This window comes from Dermacentor variabilis, chromosome 2 (genome assembly GCF_050947875.1).
Source record: "Dermacentor variabilis isolate Ectoservices chromosome 2, ASM5094787v1, whole genome shotgun sequence".
Classification (NCBI taxonomy): Eukaryota; Metazoa; Arthropoda; class Arachnida; order Ixodida; family Ixodidae; genus Dermacentor; species Dermacentor variabilis.
Genome location: NC_134569.1, coordinates 16,575,806 through 16,594,241, shown reverse-complemented (window position 1 = coordinate 16,594,241; position 18,436 = coordinate 16,575,806). Strand labels below are relative to the sequence as shown.

Below are 18,436 nucleotides of genomic sequence, written 5' to 3'. Positions count from 1 at the left end.
CATGCTCTATTAATCTTTCGTTCAAAAGCAGTCGCCAGACACCTTGGGATACATTGTAGAGACTGCGGATGTCGGCCATTCTTTAGGAAATGCAAGATTGTGAGCAAAGATGGCAGCCAAATGACGCAAGAGATAATCAAAGCTGCTGAGATTGTGCGTTTGGGAAGTATGTGCGTGAGCATGCGATCAGCCTCCCTTAGCGCAAAGGAAATAGATTTCCTCACGCGCTAATCTGAAATTTTGTATCCTGGTTCCTTTATTGGGATGTTGACTGCAGAAAAAATTATCACATGACAAAGCCGGCTTGGCATTGGTAGATGGCCATGTTTGTAAAATTTTTTTGTTTATTTGTTTTTAGTCACTACCCCACCTCCCCCCAGTATCTTGCCCCATTTATTCCATTGACAAGGGAATAAAACAATAGTTACAAGTAGCGCTCTGTAGTGTGTGTCATCCTTCGCGCTGATGATCTGTTTGCTTTATGTGGAGCGGTCCTGCAAAGTCTAGTCTAGTTAACACCTTGAGTCATAGAGAGCTAAGACAGGTTGTGAAGTCAAGGCTTTCTTAATTTGTTGAAAAGCCTGCTTTTGAGTGGCATCCCAAATGAAATGCGAGTTGGATTTATGCAAGCGCTCCATCAGCGGGTGTGCGGTGTCACAGAAGTTTGGAATGAACCAATACGAAGTCGGTCCTCCTCTGGAAGTGCTTGAGCTCTATCATTTCATGTCATTTTAGCGATGGCTTCTATGTCCACGGAGTTGTTGCGCCGTCTGTGATCGCTCCCAGGAAGCTTGTACTTTCCGGAGATGTGCTTAAAGGGACACTAAAGGTTACCAGAAAGTCAAGTTAAAGTGGTAGAGCAATGTTCTAGAACGTCTAAGGCATCACTATAATGGCAAACAGAGCTTTAGTAACCGAGAAATTGAGGTAAATGCATGACACGATTTGAGACCCCCAGCGACATTCCGGTACTAGCCCGATGACGAAAGCACTCCTCATAATTTGTGTTACTAATACTCAACTACTCGTATTAAAAATATTTCATTCGATTATAAGACGGAAGAAAATGCTACTTGTCTACGTCTATTCGATTCTAAGAAAAAATAACATTTTGACGCCCTTCAGTAGTATGGGTGGTCGAAAGGTTTCGTTTTCGCTCGACTCTGCGCCGCGCACGCTTTGGAGTTTCAGTAGCTTCGTTATCGCGTCGTGCTGTGCGGGTTCTGCTGGCTTGCGAAACTTTCATTTGGAACAAGCAGCGAGAATGCCACATCCATGTGATGTCGTGGGAAGCCCTCGTTACTTTCCCGCTCCGGAGAGCCGGTGTCGAGGCCGCCGTCGTAGTACGCAACGACGCTGGCAGCACGAGCCCTCAGCAGCAGGTCGCGCTCGTCTGTGCTCAAATCGCTGAAGTTGAGCCCAGCATCGCGAGACACTCTGTCGTTGTCAGGGTCCATTGCGACGAGCGTCGAAGTTTGCGTCATAGAATGAAGTACCAGCTTATGGGCGCGCGTTTCTCCTTCCGCCAGCCGCCATACTCCCGCTTTCGCTCTGCTGTCGGCTCTGCCTTGGCTCTGTTTCTGGCCGCGCGTTTGCGTTTTGCGCAGAAAAGCCGTAGCACCGTCTGTGGACGCCGTTCTACTCACCGACGGCGCAATGTCACTGAGAGACCATGATGTCAGTACTCCTCGATCGGAGGGCGGGCGACTTGAACTGCGCTAGAGGTACGCGGACGCTTCAGAACGTATTTTCTCTTAAAATAAGTTTCTCCTTGGCACGAAACAAGCGTTTCGAGGTTTCTGAGATGGTATTTCAACAGTCCACGTTGACTTAATACTAAACTTTAGTGTCCCTTTAATTTCAGATGATGAAGCATGCGTGATGATCAGCATACAGTGGTGAAACGTCCCTTTTTGCAGCACTTTTGATGCTGGACTCTTATTTGGGGTGTGTTCCTTGTCTACCGCACCAGTGACAGGAATGCTTTGTCTGAGGTTGCTCAACTGTGTTGCGTTTCCTGTCGACACGTCGCGTTTGGCGAGTTGTATGCAAAGATCAATGGTTTCCGATGAGCCGGTAGCATGAATGTGCGGTTGCTGCTTAAGGACTTCCTCAAACTGCTTGCCGCAAAGTACTGCTTTCTTCAATGTGAGGTCTTGTCCAAGCTGTAGTTGTGTCACGTTGCGTTAGCATTTTAACCAGCTTACTAAGGCAAGTGAGAGCTGTATCACAGTTATCTCTGAATAAATGCTTGCCCTCTTCCCACAGTAGCGTGACAATACATTTGCCATTAGATTTGCTGTTAGTCTCTTCAAATCGCTCTAGAGACTTGTAAGTGATTGAGTCGCTTTGCTGAGCGCTACCCATTGCTTTGAGTCAGTCACCAAAAGGGCTGCAAAATCTGTAACATTTTGTGATCAGAAAGTCTTGCCACTTACAGTGCACAGACCATCAAGTTCGTATTGCGTTCGATGAATGCTTTGCTTTGACTTGGTCCTTGGAGTGTCCATCCAATGATGGAATTTACTGCGACTAATCCTTAGATATCTGTGCTCCATTCAAGTTCTCCAGTCAATACCTTCCAGAGATGTTCTCACCCGATGACCAAACAAAGTCAGGATTTGGCATTTGCTTCAAAGAAACGCCGCTAATCTGCAAGAAATTTGCCTTTAAGTCTTACTTGTCCCACAAAGTTGTTGTCGATGGATGGTGCAGAAATGTAGCGGCATATGGCACCATGATTGCTTGCAGTGTGAAGACTTGGGCATTGTACTAGTTATGCAAAGCAACTTTCACGATTCTACGCCTTTCAGTGCCTGATGGAGTGCTGAAACGCACGGACCTGTGTTGAAAGCGATTCTTGTCTCACCAACAACCTTTGGTCGTAACCTTATTGCGAGACTAAGTGAGCTTTACATGACAAGATCTTGACTGGTGAACTCGTGACATACATCTGAAGCAACAATTGTCCTAATCTAGCTGTTCCTTTTTCTCAGCCAGAGAGAGCTTAGCATCACAGGTTCGTGTGGAATGGTTCTTTGATTAGCAGAAGAAATGCACTTCTCACCAAAGGCGCATTATGCAAAAGTGGTGCTGTGGTCTCGTGACTTTTCGATGTATGTACACCTTCCGAACGCATGCCGCTTATGTGAAGCACTTCACCTGGCTTTCTAATTCTACCCTGGTAAAGTTGAGCAGCTCTTTCAACTTGGCTGCTACCATTTGTCCCGAAACATTTCCCAGAGGGTTGGCAATGCTAAGTCCCCTTAGCGCCTCTCTGCACTTCTCTTGCACAAGATCAAGTACATGTTACATGACAAGGCGTTCCGCATGACGTCTGCCAGCATTCCCGAAAAACTAAGGGCTGGTAGGTTCGATGCAGAAAGGCAATGAATATGCAGTTACGTGGCATCATACAACTTCTGGAGACCTTGCATCGTGTTCCCGACATGACATGCGGAAAGTTTCTTGGGTTGACAAGTGACACTGTTCAGTCTTCTTTTGGTCACCGAACCTTTACGTAAGAAACTCGACGGCATCCACATAACATTCTGTGGTCAGTAAACCAGCAATCGACGCTGCTGCCTTATCTACAAGGCAATTCCTCAAGTAGTGGAACTTGGTCTTGTGCAATAGTGTCGCACTGCGTTGGGCAGTTTTCTCCAGACTGTTCCCAAAATTCTGCTAATTGGGGAACGTCTCCTCTAAAAATTGGAATGCTAAGCTTAAGCAGTCATAATCCTAAATGCGACAATGCCATGTTAGTTGCGGCCAGATAAGGTTGAGCAGAAACTGCACTGCGGGTCGCATTCAAGTCGTTCCAAAGTGGCGGTCTGGCAGAGCAATTCGGCCAGCGTACCATGACCCGATTGTCATAATCTGCTGCAGTGCTGTATTCTGCCTCAAGCTCGTCGTCTGGAACGTGCCCTTGAATACTGGCATTAAGACTTGAATTTCAAGATTGCTGCAACTCAGGCAGTCAAGAATACATGTGAGATTGGCAATGTCAGTGTTGCAGTTGTTGAGCAGCACTTGGACCCCCCTTGCAGCTGCTTGCTGTTCTGGGCATGTCAAGCTGCCCGCTTGTTCTTTAGATGGTCCATCAGTGAAACTCTTCAGCTGTGAGTACACAGACGTCCGGATTCCTTGATGATGCTTGGGAGTGTTCGTCGGTCTCTTGATCCTCTCACCCACAGCGTGAAGTGGTCGAGTGTAAGGTCCCTTGAATCGTGTGAAGGAACGTAGTGTCGTGCATGGGGTATTCGGCCGCAAAAATATAAGGAAACTGAGCTGACACAAGAAGTCAGACACCGAGCCATTTTCCCTTGCGTTTACAACGCCCTTTCTTTTTTTACCCACATGTTTAGTCGGTGCACAATTATTCTTTTTCTACAAAAATAGAACAGTGATATTATTAGAGAGGTTTAGCTTGTCTGGTATTCGGGTAAACGCAGGTGGACGGAGTGTTGGCGAGGAGGCGGGAACAGGAGTGGCCTACATGATGTAGCCACCTGGTAGCGTAGAGCTCGAACAGACGAAAATGGTTAATATTGCAGCAACCAAGTGTATTTTACATTGTTGCGGGTGTAAATTTTTGGCAGCAACACGGTTATGCCAGTGCCCAAAATTTACACCAGCAGCAAAGTGGAATACACTTGGTTAAGGCAATATTAGCTGTTTTGTCTGTTTGAGCTCTGCACTGTCCAGGCCGCTCACGTTTACGCCTCCGCCCCAACGCCCACATGGATTTACCCAAATACCGGACAAGCTAAACCTCTCTATTCTCGTATTGTGCGAACTTTTTCTTTTGCGACTCAAATTTACAGAATTCCTAGCTTCCATATTGAATTTAACACCACAGCAGTAAATTGTGAACACATAAACAAGGAACGTGTTTCATTCCCCACTTTCGAATTAGTTGCAAATTTCAGTCACTAAAACATAATATTCCTTTATTCTGACTGGGTATGATCACACAATAGTTTTCACAAATGAATGACTGCTGCAGTATATTTGTAAATTTGAAAACGTAACGTGCCTGCCATTGTTGCATTGCTCGCATGTTAAATGATGCAACTTTCCTTTATTGACCCTTTTCATGACAGTCCTGTGGCCGCTGCCATGTTTTGATCATGTGGCGACGCATCCATTGCTTGCCTCAACTGCGTCCATTGCCTCCGCGTTTACAGTGGGTGTGTATGACGCTGGTGTGGCTTAGCAAACCTCTTTTTTGGAAGGTGTCGTAGACGGTAACTGGGTGGATGACACGAAGCTTTGACTCCAGTTTCGGAGAACATGCAAAAGTGCTTTGGAAGTAGATTATGCTATGTCCAAACAGCGTATATGGTGCTTGTTTTAAAAGCAAGGCTAAATACATATTCCAAGCTATCCAAACTTTCCGTTCATGAATTGAATCAGGATAAGTGTTTTGCTCTTCGTTCTTTATATGGCAAATTTTTGAACCAGCGGCTTGTCACATTTCTGACTCAAGTTTCCTTGGTGCGGTCCACCATCTGATTATTTCTGCCTAAACACTTGTGGGTGTGCTCACTTGCGACAAATTTGTTCTTGCTGCGCGCGAGGCTTGAAACGTGGCCATTTTGTACATTGTAATATCTTGTAGCAAAGGTGTCTTATTGTTAGCAGCTCGCTTACTCTTGTGGACCGTCACAAAGCATTCGGCTTCGACCATTCGTGTGTTATAATTGCAGTCCCTTATTTATTGTGCGTATATGGCATGCATATTCAAGTGTGTGCCCATTCACTTATTAACACGTTGGCAATAGAGTGGGTGTAAGATTGTGTGCCAGTTGGGTTAGATGTTTGTAGATACTGTGCAGGAACGTACTATGACACGAAGCGGCGCTACTCTCTTTGTCTGTGTTTAACGAGCGATACTGACTCTTGCCGTCATCCCGGGGCTGAAGCACTTTCTTTGAAGGTTAACGATACAACGCTGGTGGATGAGCAAATTTCTGTATCCTCGAAGAAAGCCGTACATCTTGAAGTGCCGGTAACATGTGCGGACAATTGCAGAAACAGTCCACTAATTTTGCTGCACAGATTCATTCCATTCCTTAGTATGCCAGCCACCACTTTTGCAGCCAACTACTGTACGTCTTCAATCCACATGATTGGAGCACAGTGCACTAGCTAAAACTCAGTTCTATTTCCAACAGCTGATTGTACAGAAGCAAGGTGGAAGCGGTAATGGTTTCATATTCGTGTGCTGTCACTGAGGAGACGTGCGGTGCGCCATCTCATTTCTCTACAACAAACTGCTCCATGAAAAGTGTCAATACGTTCGTTTACCATACATATTGTGACATGCTGACGAAGATGATGATGTCAGCTTGGTCGGAAGACGATGCTCTGGACTTCGCGCGCTGTCTACCGTCTTGTCAGCCGCTACGATTATCGTAAATATCCTGTAAATATACGTCTGACTACTTTTAACCTCGTAACAATATGCACAATTTTTTCTTTGTTGTTTGTGTATGATTTACTTCGGCATGTATAGCACGAGACCCTTTGCGTATTATGTTTTTTTGTGTTACTCTGTTTGCTGTGTGGCTTTTCTTTGGACGTTTGTGTTGTGCATTGCCTGTGTTTCTGGACCTAGTGAAGCTGCTAAAAAGCAGCTTTTAGTCCAGAAACCTTTGTCTCAAATGAAAATAAAGCTAAATTGAATTTAGGTGAGTGAATGTCGGCAAGTTACTGAAACATTCATAATCTGCAACACAAAAGTAGCAAGAAAGTTCTGAATGCCGTATGTTGCTTGTATTGTGTCCACAGAAATTGATTAGAATTAAGGTTCACAGGCGTGTTAACACAGAGAAGGATGCATAGTAACATGTTAATCTGCAGAGGAAAATATAACGACTGATTCCAACATGACTTTCGCTAATGAGCTACTTCGTTTGTGCCCCACATGTTGGTAACATCTGTGACATGCAAGGACTACAAGTTAGAGTGTTTTACATTTAGTTGTACAAACTGAAAATAAAGGGAAAAACCAGAGAACAAGAGATGGACTTCGCATATCATGAAAACTAAGCCTCCTGGCAACATGGCAGCACGACAACGGACAAGAATACTCAGACAAATATTTTAATAGAGATGTAATTAACAGTGAAAATATTGCACTTCAAACTGCAGTGCAGTGTACACTTCACTGCCCTGCCTTCTAAAGAATTGTACCATGATTTGCATGGACAAAGCACTGGACACACGGCACAATAAACAATTCTTAAATAAACAGAACTAGAATAACAGTTGATGAACATGAAATTGACCATAAAATGTGACTATTCATTCTCATGGCTTGAAAAAATCACAGCAAAGATATTGTACTTCAACCTGTGCAACACATTGTGCACTTACCTGCCATAACATTCTAACGCAGTGCACCACGATCTGCGTGAACTGAGATTACAAAAAGAGAGGGGAAAAAAATAAGCAGGGAATGAAAAATTGATGCATCGTGCATTCCGAAGACTAGGCATCCTCAACACGTGAGCAAAGAACTGAACACTTGCGATGACTCATAAATAATCTTTAAATAAGCAGAATTACAATAGCGTGGTCGACGAGGAACACGTGAATTAAACAAAATGTGGCTATTGATTCTCATGGCTTGAAAACATCACAGCAATGATATTGTACCTCAACCTGTGCAAGGTAGTGTACACTTTGCTGCCCTGTCCATGCATTCTGAAAGTGTGCATCATGATCCGTATGAATTGAGACTCAGAAAAAAAAATTTGAACAAGAAATTGGGGCATTGTGCATTCTGAGGACTAGGCATCCTTAACAACACGTGAGCATCCAACAAATTCATTCCGAAATTTATTTTCTATGAAAACCACCAAAAGCTACGGTACACTAAGGCACTAAAGAGATAAGAAGGCAGAAAAACAGCGCTTGTTTTCTGCTGCTAAGCTGAGAGCCTTGTCTAATGCGTGGCAGTGATATTATACTGCTGAGAATTCCTGCCTGATTGCCCTGCGCAATGATAAGCACAAAGTTTTCGACTGCGATTTGACAAAATTGTTAAATGATAAACCGAGGAAATTTTGGAAGGTCGTCAACCCTATTGAATCACGTTGTCACTCTAACGAATTCGGAGAAACCACTGGAGATCTCGAATGTGATAACACCTTTAACATCGTTTTTAGCACATATTTGCCTACGCCACCAGCCAGAACTCCGTCTACTATGCCTGCTATCACAATATTTCATGATGGAAATTTATCTTTGTTATATAACACTAAGCTTTCTTCATCGACAAGCGCCATTGATATTAATTCCAAGCTGTTAAAGGACACCAGACATACCATTACTACATATCTGTGTATTTTATTTTATCATTCACTCTCTGTAGGTCACATGCCAAACGATTGGAAAGTGCAGTAGGTCGATCCTATCTTCAAATCTGGCAAAAGAAGATTGCCCACTAAAGTACTGCCCTATATCATTAGAAGTTAAAAAGGCCTTTGCAAGACATAAAACAGGGAAAAGCGGCAGAAGATGGACTACCAGTCGATTTAATCAACGATAAAGGAGACATAATGCTTGAAAAACTAGCGGCCCTTTATCTGACTGTCTATGGACTTCAAGAGTCCCAGAGAACTGAAGGAATGGCAATGTTATACTAATCCACAAAACAAGACATTCAGGAATTGAAAAATTATAGGCCCATTAGCTTACTTCCAGTATTTTGTAATCGCCAAGATAATCTCCAATTGAATAAGGGCAACACTGGACTTCAGTCAACCAAGGGAACAGGCAGGTTCCATGAAAGGATACTCAACATTGGATCGTATCCATGCCATCAATCAGGTTAAATCCGCAGAGCACAATCAGCTTCTCTATATGGCTTTCATAGATTAAGAAAAGGCGTTTGATCCCATAGAGATACCAGCAGTCGTAGAGGCATTACCTAATCAAGGAGTACAGACCGCTTATGTAAATATCTTGGAAAACATCTACCGAGATTCCACAGCTACCTTATCCTACACAAGTAGGAAGATACCTATAAAGAGTGGGGTCACACAAGGAGACACAATCTCTCCATTGCTATTTTCTGCGTGCTTGGAAGAAGTATTCAACCTATTAAAGTAGGAAGGCTTAGAAGCAAGGATCAATGGTAAATATCTCAGCAACCTTCGATTTGCAGATGACATTGTCCCATTCAGCAACACTGGGGACGAGTTATAAGAAATAATTTAGGACCTCAACAGAGAAAGTATAAGAGTGGGGCTGAAGATTAATATGCAGAAGACAAAGATGATAATAAATAGTTGGGCAAGGGAACAAGAGTTCAGGATCGCCAGTCAGCCTCTCGAGTCTGTGAAGGAGTATGGTCACCTAGGTCAATTACTCAGGGCACACTGATCATGAGAAGGAAATTCATAGAAGAATAAAAATGGGCTGGAGCGCATTCAGCACGCATTGTCAGATACTGACTGGAAGCTTACCATTATCATTAAAAAGAAAGGTGTACAATCAGTGCATTCTGCCAGTGCTGACATATGAGGCAGAAACTTGAGACTGACAAAGAAGCTCAAAAACAAGTTAAGGACCGCACAAAGAGCTATGGAATGAAGAATGTTAGGTGTAACGTTACGAGACAGGAAGAGAGCAAACGGGTAGCCAATACTCTAATTGGCATTAAGAGAAAAAATGGAGCTGGGCAGGCCATATAATGAGTTGGTTAGGTAATCAGTGGACCATTAGGGTTACAGAATGGGCACCAAGAGAAAGAAAGCGCAGCCGAGGCCGGCAGAAGACTATGTGGGGTGATGAAAAGAAATTCGCAAGTGATAGCTGGAATCTATTGGCACAGGACAGGGGTCATTGGAGATCACAGGAAGAAGCCTTTGTCCTGTATTGGACATCAAATAGGCTGATTGATGGTGGTGATTGTCATTAAGTGTCCCGTGCAAAATCATTCAGCATGTCATTTACTCTCATATCGTGGCATTTCTCGATAAAAATACTTTTCATTCATCCCAGCGTGGCTTTCAAAAGGGGTTTCTTATGCGAGACAACTGTCCATTTTCATTCATGGTTTGCATGTGAACTTTGACACCAACATACAAACTGATGCCATTTTCTTAGATTATGGAAAAGTGTCTGACAAAGTGGCGCATCAACAATTTCTATTAAAACTAAACCAGTTAAAGCAGTGCACCATGATCTGTACGAACTGACTAACAAAAGAAAAAGAAAATAAATATTGAATAAAAATTGGGGCATCGTGCATTCTGAAGACAAGGCATCCTCTATGCGTGAGCAAAACATTGAACACTTATGGCAACTTAATAAATAATCGCTAAATAAGCAGAATTAGTGTGGCTGATGAGGAACACATGAATTAAACACAAAACCCGAGCATTCATTCTCATGGCTTAAAAACTTCACAGCAAAGATACATCTCAACTTGTGCAAGGTAGTGTACCCTTCACTATCCCATCAGAGCATGCTAAAACAGTGCGCGTAATGTGAAAACACTGTGTACTTAAATTTAGGTACACATTAAAAAATCCCAGGTGGTGCAAATTTACGGAGTCCCACACTACGGCGTGCCTCGCTATCAAATATTGGTTCTGGTACGTAAAACCCCCTAATTTAATTGTTTTAAAATAGTGCACCATGATCTGTATGTACCGAGATTAAGAAAAGAAAGAAAAAGAGCAGTGAACAAGAAATGGGAGCATCATGCATGTGAATTGAGAGTAAGAAAAGAGAGAAAAAAGAGCACTGAACAAGAAACTGGAGCATCAGGTACAATTAACACTATTTTTGGAGCTTTTCCGTTAAAGCTTTGATCAGCTCCAGCTGGGCAGTCTGGTACACTTGGCTGCTCCGCCGTTCCTCAAGAAGTGCGGCCAGCTCAGTTTTTCGCAGCTCAAGCTCCTGCTCCCTCAGCCTCACGTTGTCGTCATGCTGGCGGATGTGGAGCCGCATCTTGTCGTCGTGCTGGCGTATCTGGAGGGCCAGTCTCTCCCGGTCAAGTTCATGACCGAGCATGCGCATCTGCATTTCTTGGTCTGACCGGGCCTCCAGATACGCCAGGGTGGCTTCATTATGCCCTCGTGTGCCTGCACAAATCAAACAAGGAACATAAGAAATGTTATGAAGCGTTTCTGAACTTCATGCTTTGAAGCACAAGCAGTGCTTTTTTGAAGGCGACAAACGCAGCATTGAGTACAAGGACACACACGTGTATCTTGTACTCAGGGACACTACAGTAAAAGCTCATTAATGCGACACCCGTTAATTTGGAAATTTGGGTAATTCGGATGGCTCTATTGGTCCCGGCCAAAGTGCATGGTAGTCTATGGGCCCAAACCTTCGTTAATTTGTCAGAATTCGGCCCCACACAGCTTAATTCAGACAAATGCTGACGGTTGCCGCTACACGAAAGTGTGGTAAAGCAGCGCAGCGTCGCCGAATGTCAGTGTCTTCTTTCTTTGCTCCACTGCGCCTTCGATGCCATTTTTCCTTGTGTTGTCGAGTCGGCATCATCTCTTCTTGCGGAGTTGTCTCTTTTCGTTGTGACCATGTTTTGCATGCCACCACCATCCTGTGCTACGGTGATGGCAACGCCGGCAAAGCGGGAGAAGTACGAAGCCAACAACTTGGCGACTAAGGTGGAAATTTTGCAGGCTTTGAAGAATGGCGAATTGCGACAGCACATGATGACCAAGTACAACGTGAAGCAGAGCACGTTGGGAACATACGTGAAAATGAACAGATTCTTCAAGCATCGAGAAAGCGGTTGCGAACCGCAGCTTATCCCCAGCTCAAAGAAGCTTTGCTCCAGTAGGTTACTGACTGCTGCAACGTGCAACTGTCAGTCTGGCAGGCCCTACCTGTCAGTCTGGGCCTGCAGAGAACGCTACAATGGATTTTCATAGTAGCCGATGTGAAATTCGTCATTCTCAGGGAGGATTTTCTGCACCACTTCGGACTGTTAGTCGACGTGCATAACCGGAAGTTACAGGACCCTGTGTCACAAAGCGATGTAAAAGGCAAGCCTTCAAGACATACGCTGCTCAGCCCTATGCTGATCAAGCCAGCAGGCCCTCTTCGTTTCACTTCCATACTGAGCCAATTTTCTGACCAGACACACCAGCGCCAAGTGGGATCCCCAGTAATACACGACGTGTTTCACCACATCACCACTACTGGACCACCGGTTTACGCTCGACTATGTCGATTGTCGCCCGAGAAACTGGTGGTGGCACGACAGGAATTCGACCATATGTTGTAGTTGGGTGTCATCCAACCATCTTCCAGTCCTTGGGCATCTCCCCTTCACATGGTTCCTAAGCAATCATCCGGTGACTGGCGTCCTTGCGGGTATTATCGAGCACTGAACAGTGTCACAATGCCCGACAGGTACCCCGTGCCACATATTCACAACATACTGGCAGCTGCACAACAGATACATTGATGCCTCGTGTACAGTTCGTTAAGGGGTCAACGTGCAACATTGTTGAAGGTACCATTAAAAACAAATAAATGGCCGTATCGAAAAAAATAATAGAACAGCCTGATCTGGGTGTACAAACCCCCACCACCCTCCTTCTGTCGCATGCTAAATACAACACCCCTTTCTGAATGCATCAGAAGCCACAACGGGCCAGTAACCACTGTTTAGCTCACCCAAAAATGTAAAGTAGAAGTTTTAGCGTGATTGCAGAACGTGAAACGCAGAAACGCTTATTGAAACCATGTATTACAATCGGCCACTAGGCCAATTTTTATGAAATTAGTTGCACTTGAGAGAAAAAAAGTCTAGCGACTGTTTGAAGCGAAACTATGATTTAAGGCCTGAATCTTTTTTTTTCGAGAACTTCGTAAGTTTGCAAAAAAATAAAAGCACAAAGTTTACAACTTTGTAGCTCTGCACCAAGAACAGATGCGCAGTTCTGTAAGCTACGCCCATTACTGCACTCAAAACAAATTCGACATCAATTTATATTGTGCGTGGATTTGCTACACTGTTTATAAGAGTATTGCGAAAGTCCTACTCACATGTTAGTGGTCTATTTCAGAACCATGCATACCATGTCAACTATGTCCACTTTAAATGTACAGTTAGATGCAATTCACGGAGTTATATTATTTTTCCTTACTGTGCTACATCGCTGTAAACTTCACAGTAACCTTTTCAGAAAATTTCGGATTTTAAGCCATTTTTATTTTTAAAATTGACAGCGTAAATAAAAAATTTACTACCAACAGTCATTAGATTTAATCTTTTTCTTTGAGATGCAACAAATTTCATCAAATTCGGTGCAATGGTTGCTAATAAAAATGATATCTCATTTTCTGTGGATTTAGATTGAAGCTCCTGAGCTAAACCTTCCTCTTAAGGTCGCAAAAGTTAACTACGTGGTAATTCTATGTTCCTTGCTTGCTGCATGGCTCGGTCCTGCTCTCCTTCCCAATTTTTTTGGTGACAGCTCCTTGCACAGCATGCAGAAAACCAAACAGTCATGTCATGGAACTGGCCCAATCCTCAAACCATTCACACTAATTTTCAGAATTGTCCACTCATACATGAATAACACTTCACACTTGCTACAATGAAAGCAAAAGAAAGCACCACGCAGTTCGCACCCGGTGTAACACTGCAGAACCACAAGCTCGACCATGGTCGGAATATGCAACTGTCTGCAAACAAGTGCCGAACTGCGCAATTCACGAGCCTATGCTATGCGCCAATTCAGCTGACGAGTTTGCAGTGACCACCGGAACCGAAGACTGTGGTAACAACAGTGCGCAAAACATACATGAGCGTAACACGAAGCACTCCACTGCATTCCACTGCACCCTACTGCCAGACTTGGTCAGTAAGGCAGACAAGCGCTTGTGACACCAGGTTCTTTGTGAAGAAAGTTATTTACCTCTCAGTGGTGTCCTTCGTACACGAGGGGTCGCTTGTATAGGGGCAGCAGGTGGCAATGGTCTGTTGCTGCTGCTGCTGTTGCCATGCACGGTCCCATGGCAGGTGCCCGTTGCATTTGCAGGAAGCTCTTAAAATGCAAAATTTAATATTGCCTGAGTGTGCATTTAGGAATTCTGTAACATCAGGCAGTACTGGCACTAACTGCAGTAAAGCAGTGCTGAAAATTGGCTTTTCACTTGAATTTCAGACATGCAGTATTCACTGGACTAATGCAGCTTTGCTGAATTGTACATACTACAAACAGTATGACCATATAGGTGTGACAATACTTTTATAGGCAAGGGGACAGTTATATGACATACACCAATAGTGTGTTTAAAAACTACCATCATTACCAATGTGGCCTCACTTGATGATTATTATTTATGCAAGTGCTGACAGAAAGCATTCGGAATGTGTTAAGTAGGCAGTTGGCAGCATCCAATCAGTTATATTATTGAAGCATAAAATACTGGCCTTACTATTACTGGCTGCACTGCTAGTACCACAATGTATACAGCGTGTCTGTGGTGCCAGAGGGAAATGAATGAATGAATGTGTGGTTTTTATTGGCGCAAGGGCCAGGTATGGCCAAAGAGTGCCATGCCAGTGTTTAGTGATTTCGCAGTGGAGTGATACATTCTATTAAGTTGATGTGACGTGGCTGTAAAGGGGCCTAAAAAATAGTCGCTCTAAAGGCTGTAAAATCTACATGTAGTAAGGTTATGGCGATGGCTAACGACGTGTACTATCAGCCTTAAAGTACATTACGAAAATGATGATATACAAAGCATGTCAGAATCAAAGACTGGCCACAGCACTATGGCCTCACCAGAGCCCTTGAGACACAAGGTCCTGGAGGCATGTGTTATGCAATGCTGCTATCACAGCGGCATCCTCTGAAGAGAGGGAGCGCTACGAATGTATGGGACTAATAACATGTAGGACAACATCATTGAAGAAACTGAGGACTGCTTTGGCGTTAAAATGCGGTACTTTGCCAAGAAACATAGCCGGGTGAAGCGGGATACAATACCGCTATGCCAGAGGAAAATGTTTATTTCTCTCAGCTTCGGCTTCCCGACACTCAAGTAAGATGTGGAGGACGGTCACCCTCTCCCAGCATCTACAACAGGTTGAAGGTTCATTTCTAGAAAGTATAACATTATGGGGGGGGGGGTGGGGAGTTCCAAATGTGGGTCCTATTCTGAGATGACAGAATAGGAAATCTGTTCGAATAGGAAATCTGTTTTTGTTGCAGAGGGCCAAGAACCTAATTGTGGCTTTATCACCTGCAGTTTATTATTTGTTTCTATGTTCCACATGCATTGCCAGTGGTTTCGCAGTTTCCTTCGTAAGAAAGGCTTCGGATCTGTGACAGGGACAGCAGCAGTAGGATTAACAGCATGTTATGCAATTGGTGTGGCCATCTGGTCCGCCAGAATGTTACCCTTGGTTCCCCTATGGCTGGGTACACAGCATATAATGATATGATGGTTAGCAAGATAAGCTTTACACAGCTCGGAATAGAGCTAAATAAGTACGGGATTTTTATGCTTACAGATTGACAACAAGGCTTTCACGACACTTAGGGAGTCTGTATACACAACTGCTTGTATATACATACAAGCAGTTGTATATACAGTATATATATACTGTATATACCTTATTTATGGTGCAAGAGGGAGTGAAACGAATAAGATAGTTACCTTGCAATGGCAAACGGGCGTCATTACCACCTGTCCCCACTGGCGACCTCTGTGTGGGGTTTTCGTGTGCGAAGTCACTGGGACTTGCCGGCTGCCCTTGAGGTGTAAAAAAAATGGAGTATAAGATTTGCACATGAATCAGGTCATTGACAAATCTGCAGAGTACAATCAAACTCTCTATGTGGCTTCCATAGATTCAGGAATATAATCGATGTTATTTGTTTCTATTGTTTAGTGTTTTAACATTTTAATGTTATCTGCATGTTTAAGGGTCTAAAAAAAATTGTTCCCTGATATTTCAGAAGTCCTAAATCTGCCACTCACATCAGCAGTTTTATGTTACTGACTGACAGCTAATAATTGCAGTGTCTGGCAATATTTTCTCATTTATGCAGGACTACCGTATTTATTTCAATATAGGTCACCCTTTATTTTCTGGAATGGTATGCAAAATGACCTATTGCCTCATACTCATTGCAAAAAATTTTGATCTACATTCGTGAAAAAGCTGACAATATTTATGAGCTAATGGAGTTCCTTCGACGCGCTGGCCATAAAGTCAGTCTGGAGATTATCCAGACTAGCTTCAAGAAATGCTGCTATCCAACGAACTCGGAACACAGTATGAGCAAATGCACTGTTCTGTGGAAATCAGCAATGTGGGGGAAGTTTCATGAAAGGAAAGAGTTGTGTTATCCATCTGAAAGTAGCCTACAGCGACTAGGAAACCCCCCCCCCCCTCCTTTTTTTTCTTTAAAGAAAGCTGCACAGTTCCAAGAAAATTCATCCTGGCCTTGGGATTCAATCTTGGACTAATGCCTTTCCAGGAGAGTTCCTCCACCGCCTGAGCTAACCAGAAGACAAGATGAGGAAGAATTAATTGACAATTCAAAGCACCAGGATACTGATAGAGTAAACGAGTTCTGCGGTAACCCACGAAGTGGCGCCTATTATATGAGCACATTAACAATGTCTTCCTCAAGACAACAGGTAACAGATTACTTGAAGAATCGAGTACAAGCGGCACTATTTTACTGAGCTTTCATCATATGCACTGAGAATAAGGTACTTTTACATACGACAACATGGCTCAGGCGATGCAGGCCACCCACTTGAGGCCCACCTGCCTGGGTCGTCAGGCTCCTCTTCTGGCTCTGGCTCTGGTACGAATACGTGCACGTCGCTGTTCTCCCCTACAGATAGAAAAGAGCACAAAATTTCATGAAATTTAAAACAAAACCAGTAGCTTTGCTAACACTTAGGGCAGGTTCCTTGTACTGGTTCCCAACAGTTCAATCATAGGGAGGCGCGCGTGGTGAAATGTTTGCCTAAAGAATTTGTGGGAGAAAACTGCACTTTCAAGAGGAAGCAGCAGCACGGTTCTACATAATTTACACATTTTAAAACGCGGTCCCATAAAAATTGCAGGCTTGAGGCATTTAGATTACGGTAATTACAGTAATTACTTGGCTCTCATGATTCAAAACTGCAGCTACACGGCTAAATAAAATGAACACGGTATGCATACTTGAATGCAAGCTTTCAGGAAGCCACATAGCGACCAATCTTAGGTGTGAAATGAATAATGATAGCAATGCATATGGTATGGCACAAGGGCATGCAGCATTGTATTTAGCAATCGAGTTGAGTGCTAACATCTCAACTCATGCACGTCAACCCCCCCCCCTCCCCCCAAAGAAGAATAAAAGAAAAAGTGAAGTATTAAGTCTCCTACCACAATCAGTAGACGAGGCAGCGAAGCACTCCATGGCAGCTGTCTTGCGGGTGCTGGGCTGGCGCTGCTTTGCACCTGCGGCGCTCGCAGCAGCGCAGACAGGCCTACCCTTATTAGTGCCGCGGTGGCTCCGCACCGCTGATCTTGGTGGTCGGTAGCTGTACTCGCGTGCCAGGTCTGCTACCTGCTGTAGCAGCCTGTGCACTACCTCATAAACTTCCTCCGTCCCTGATCTAGAAAAGCAAACAGGCGCATTTAGAAAATTTGGCCGAAACGTGTTAGCTTAGGATATCGACGAGTAATAAACGTCTGGAACACTTACTTTTTCCTGTTTTTTATGTCGTCCCGCAAGAACTGTGCCAGGAGGAGGTCCAGCCGTTCTCTCACGCTGCGGAGATTGCGAACCACTTGCGTGAGTTCGCTAAGTTTCTCGCTGATCTTCACCCACATCGTGGGATCGTCGAACGGGTTATGTTTTAGCACTTCTTGCAATATAATAATATCATCGCTCGGCATAAATCGCCTACGCGAGCGAACGACAGGAGGGACAGCCATTTTGTAGTTCTTTGTTTTGTTTTTTTGGCTTGTCTTGACTCGGCTTATTTGGTCGTCGGTGTAGACGCGGTAATCTGGCCACCTGGGTCGGAGCGGACGGTACCGGAATCCGGCAATCCGGTAACGCAATACGGTATCCGGTAAAGTCATGCGCATGCGCAGTTCGCACCCGGTAAAACGCCCCAACGCTAACGGGGCGGCTTTCCGGACAAGCTAAACCTCTCTAATGCCGCGCATGGTGCGTGCATGTGCCCTTATGCGTTTTCCTTTCGCAGGCTCTATGCATATGCATGGACTCGTGTTTGCATTTCGGCATAGTTGGCGAAAGGTGTAGTGCATAAACATTGATATTGTGTTACATTAAGGTTGGGACCTTTATAGAGAGTAAACATAAACATTGCAGGAGTATACAAACATCGTACGAATATACACGTTGCGTATAGATGAGAGAAAAACTTCCTTTTTTCTGAGTAG

General features: G+C 44.1%; 2 protein-coding genes across 4 annotated transcripts in view; one reads left to right on the top strand and one right to left on the bottom strand.

Moving 5' to 3' along the window:
* Nucleotides 1-18,436, top strand: part of LOC142571428 (protein FAM117B-like) — a 218,886-nt gene that overhangs the window by 85,342 nt on the left and 115,108 nt on the right. The gene's annotated exons all lie outside the window — the stretch shown is intronic.
* Nucleotides 9,482-18,143, bottom strand: LOC142571429 (uncharacterized). The gene is made up of 6 exons (XM_075679773.1): nucleotides 17,730-18,143; nucleotides 17,408-17,640; nucleotides 16,752-16,865; nucleotides 15,673-15,768; nucleotides 13,923-14,051; nucleotides 9,482-11,105 (listed from the first exon to the last, which is right to left on the bottom strand). Exons 1-6 carry the CDS (start codon nucleotides 18,116-18,118, stop codon nucleotides 10,801-10,803), a joined length of 1,266 nt encoding a protein of 421 aa, XP_075535888.1. The 5' UTR covers nucleotides 18,119-18,143; the 3' UTR covers nucleotides 9,482-10,800.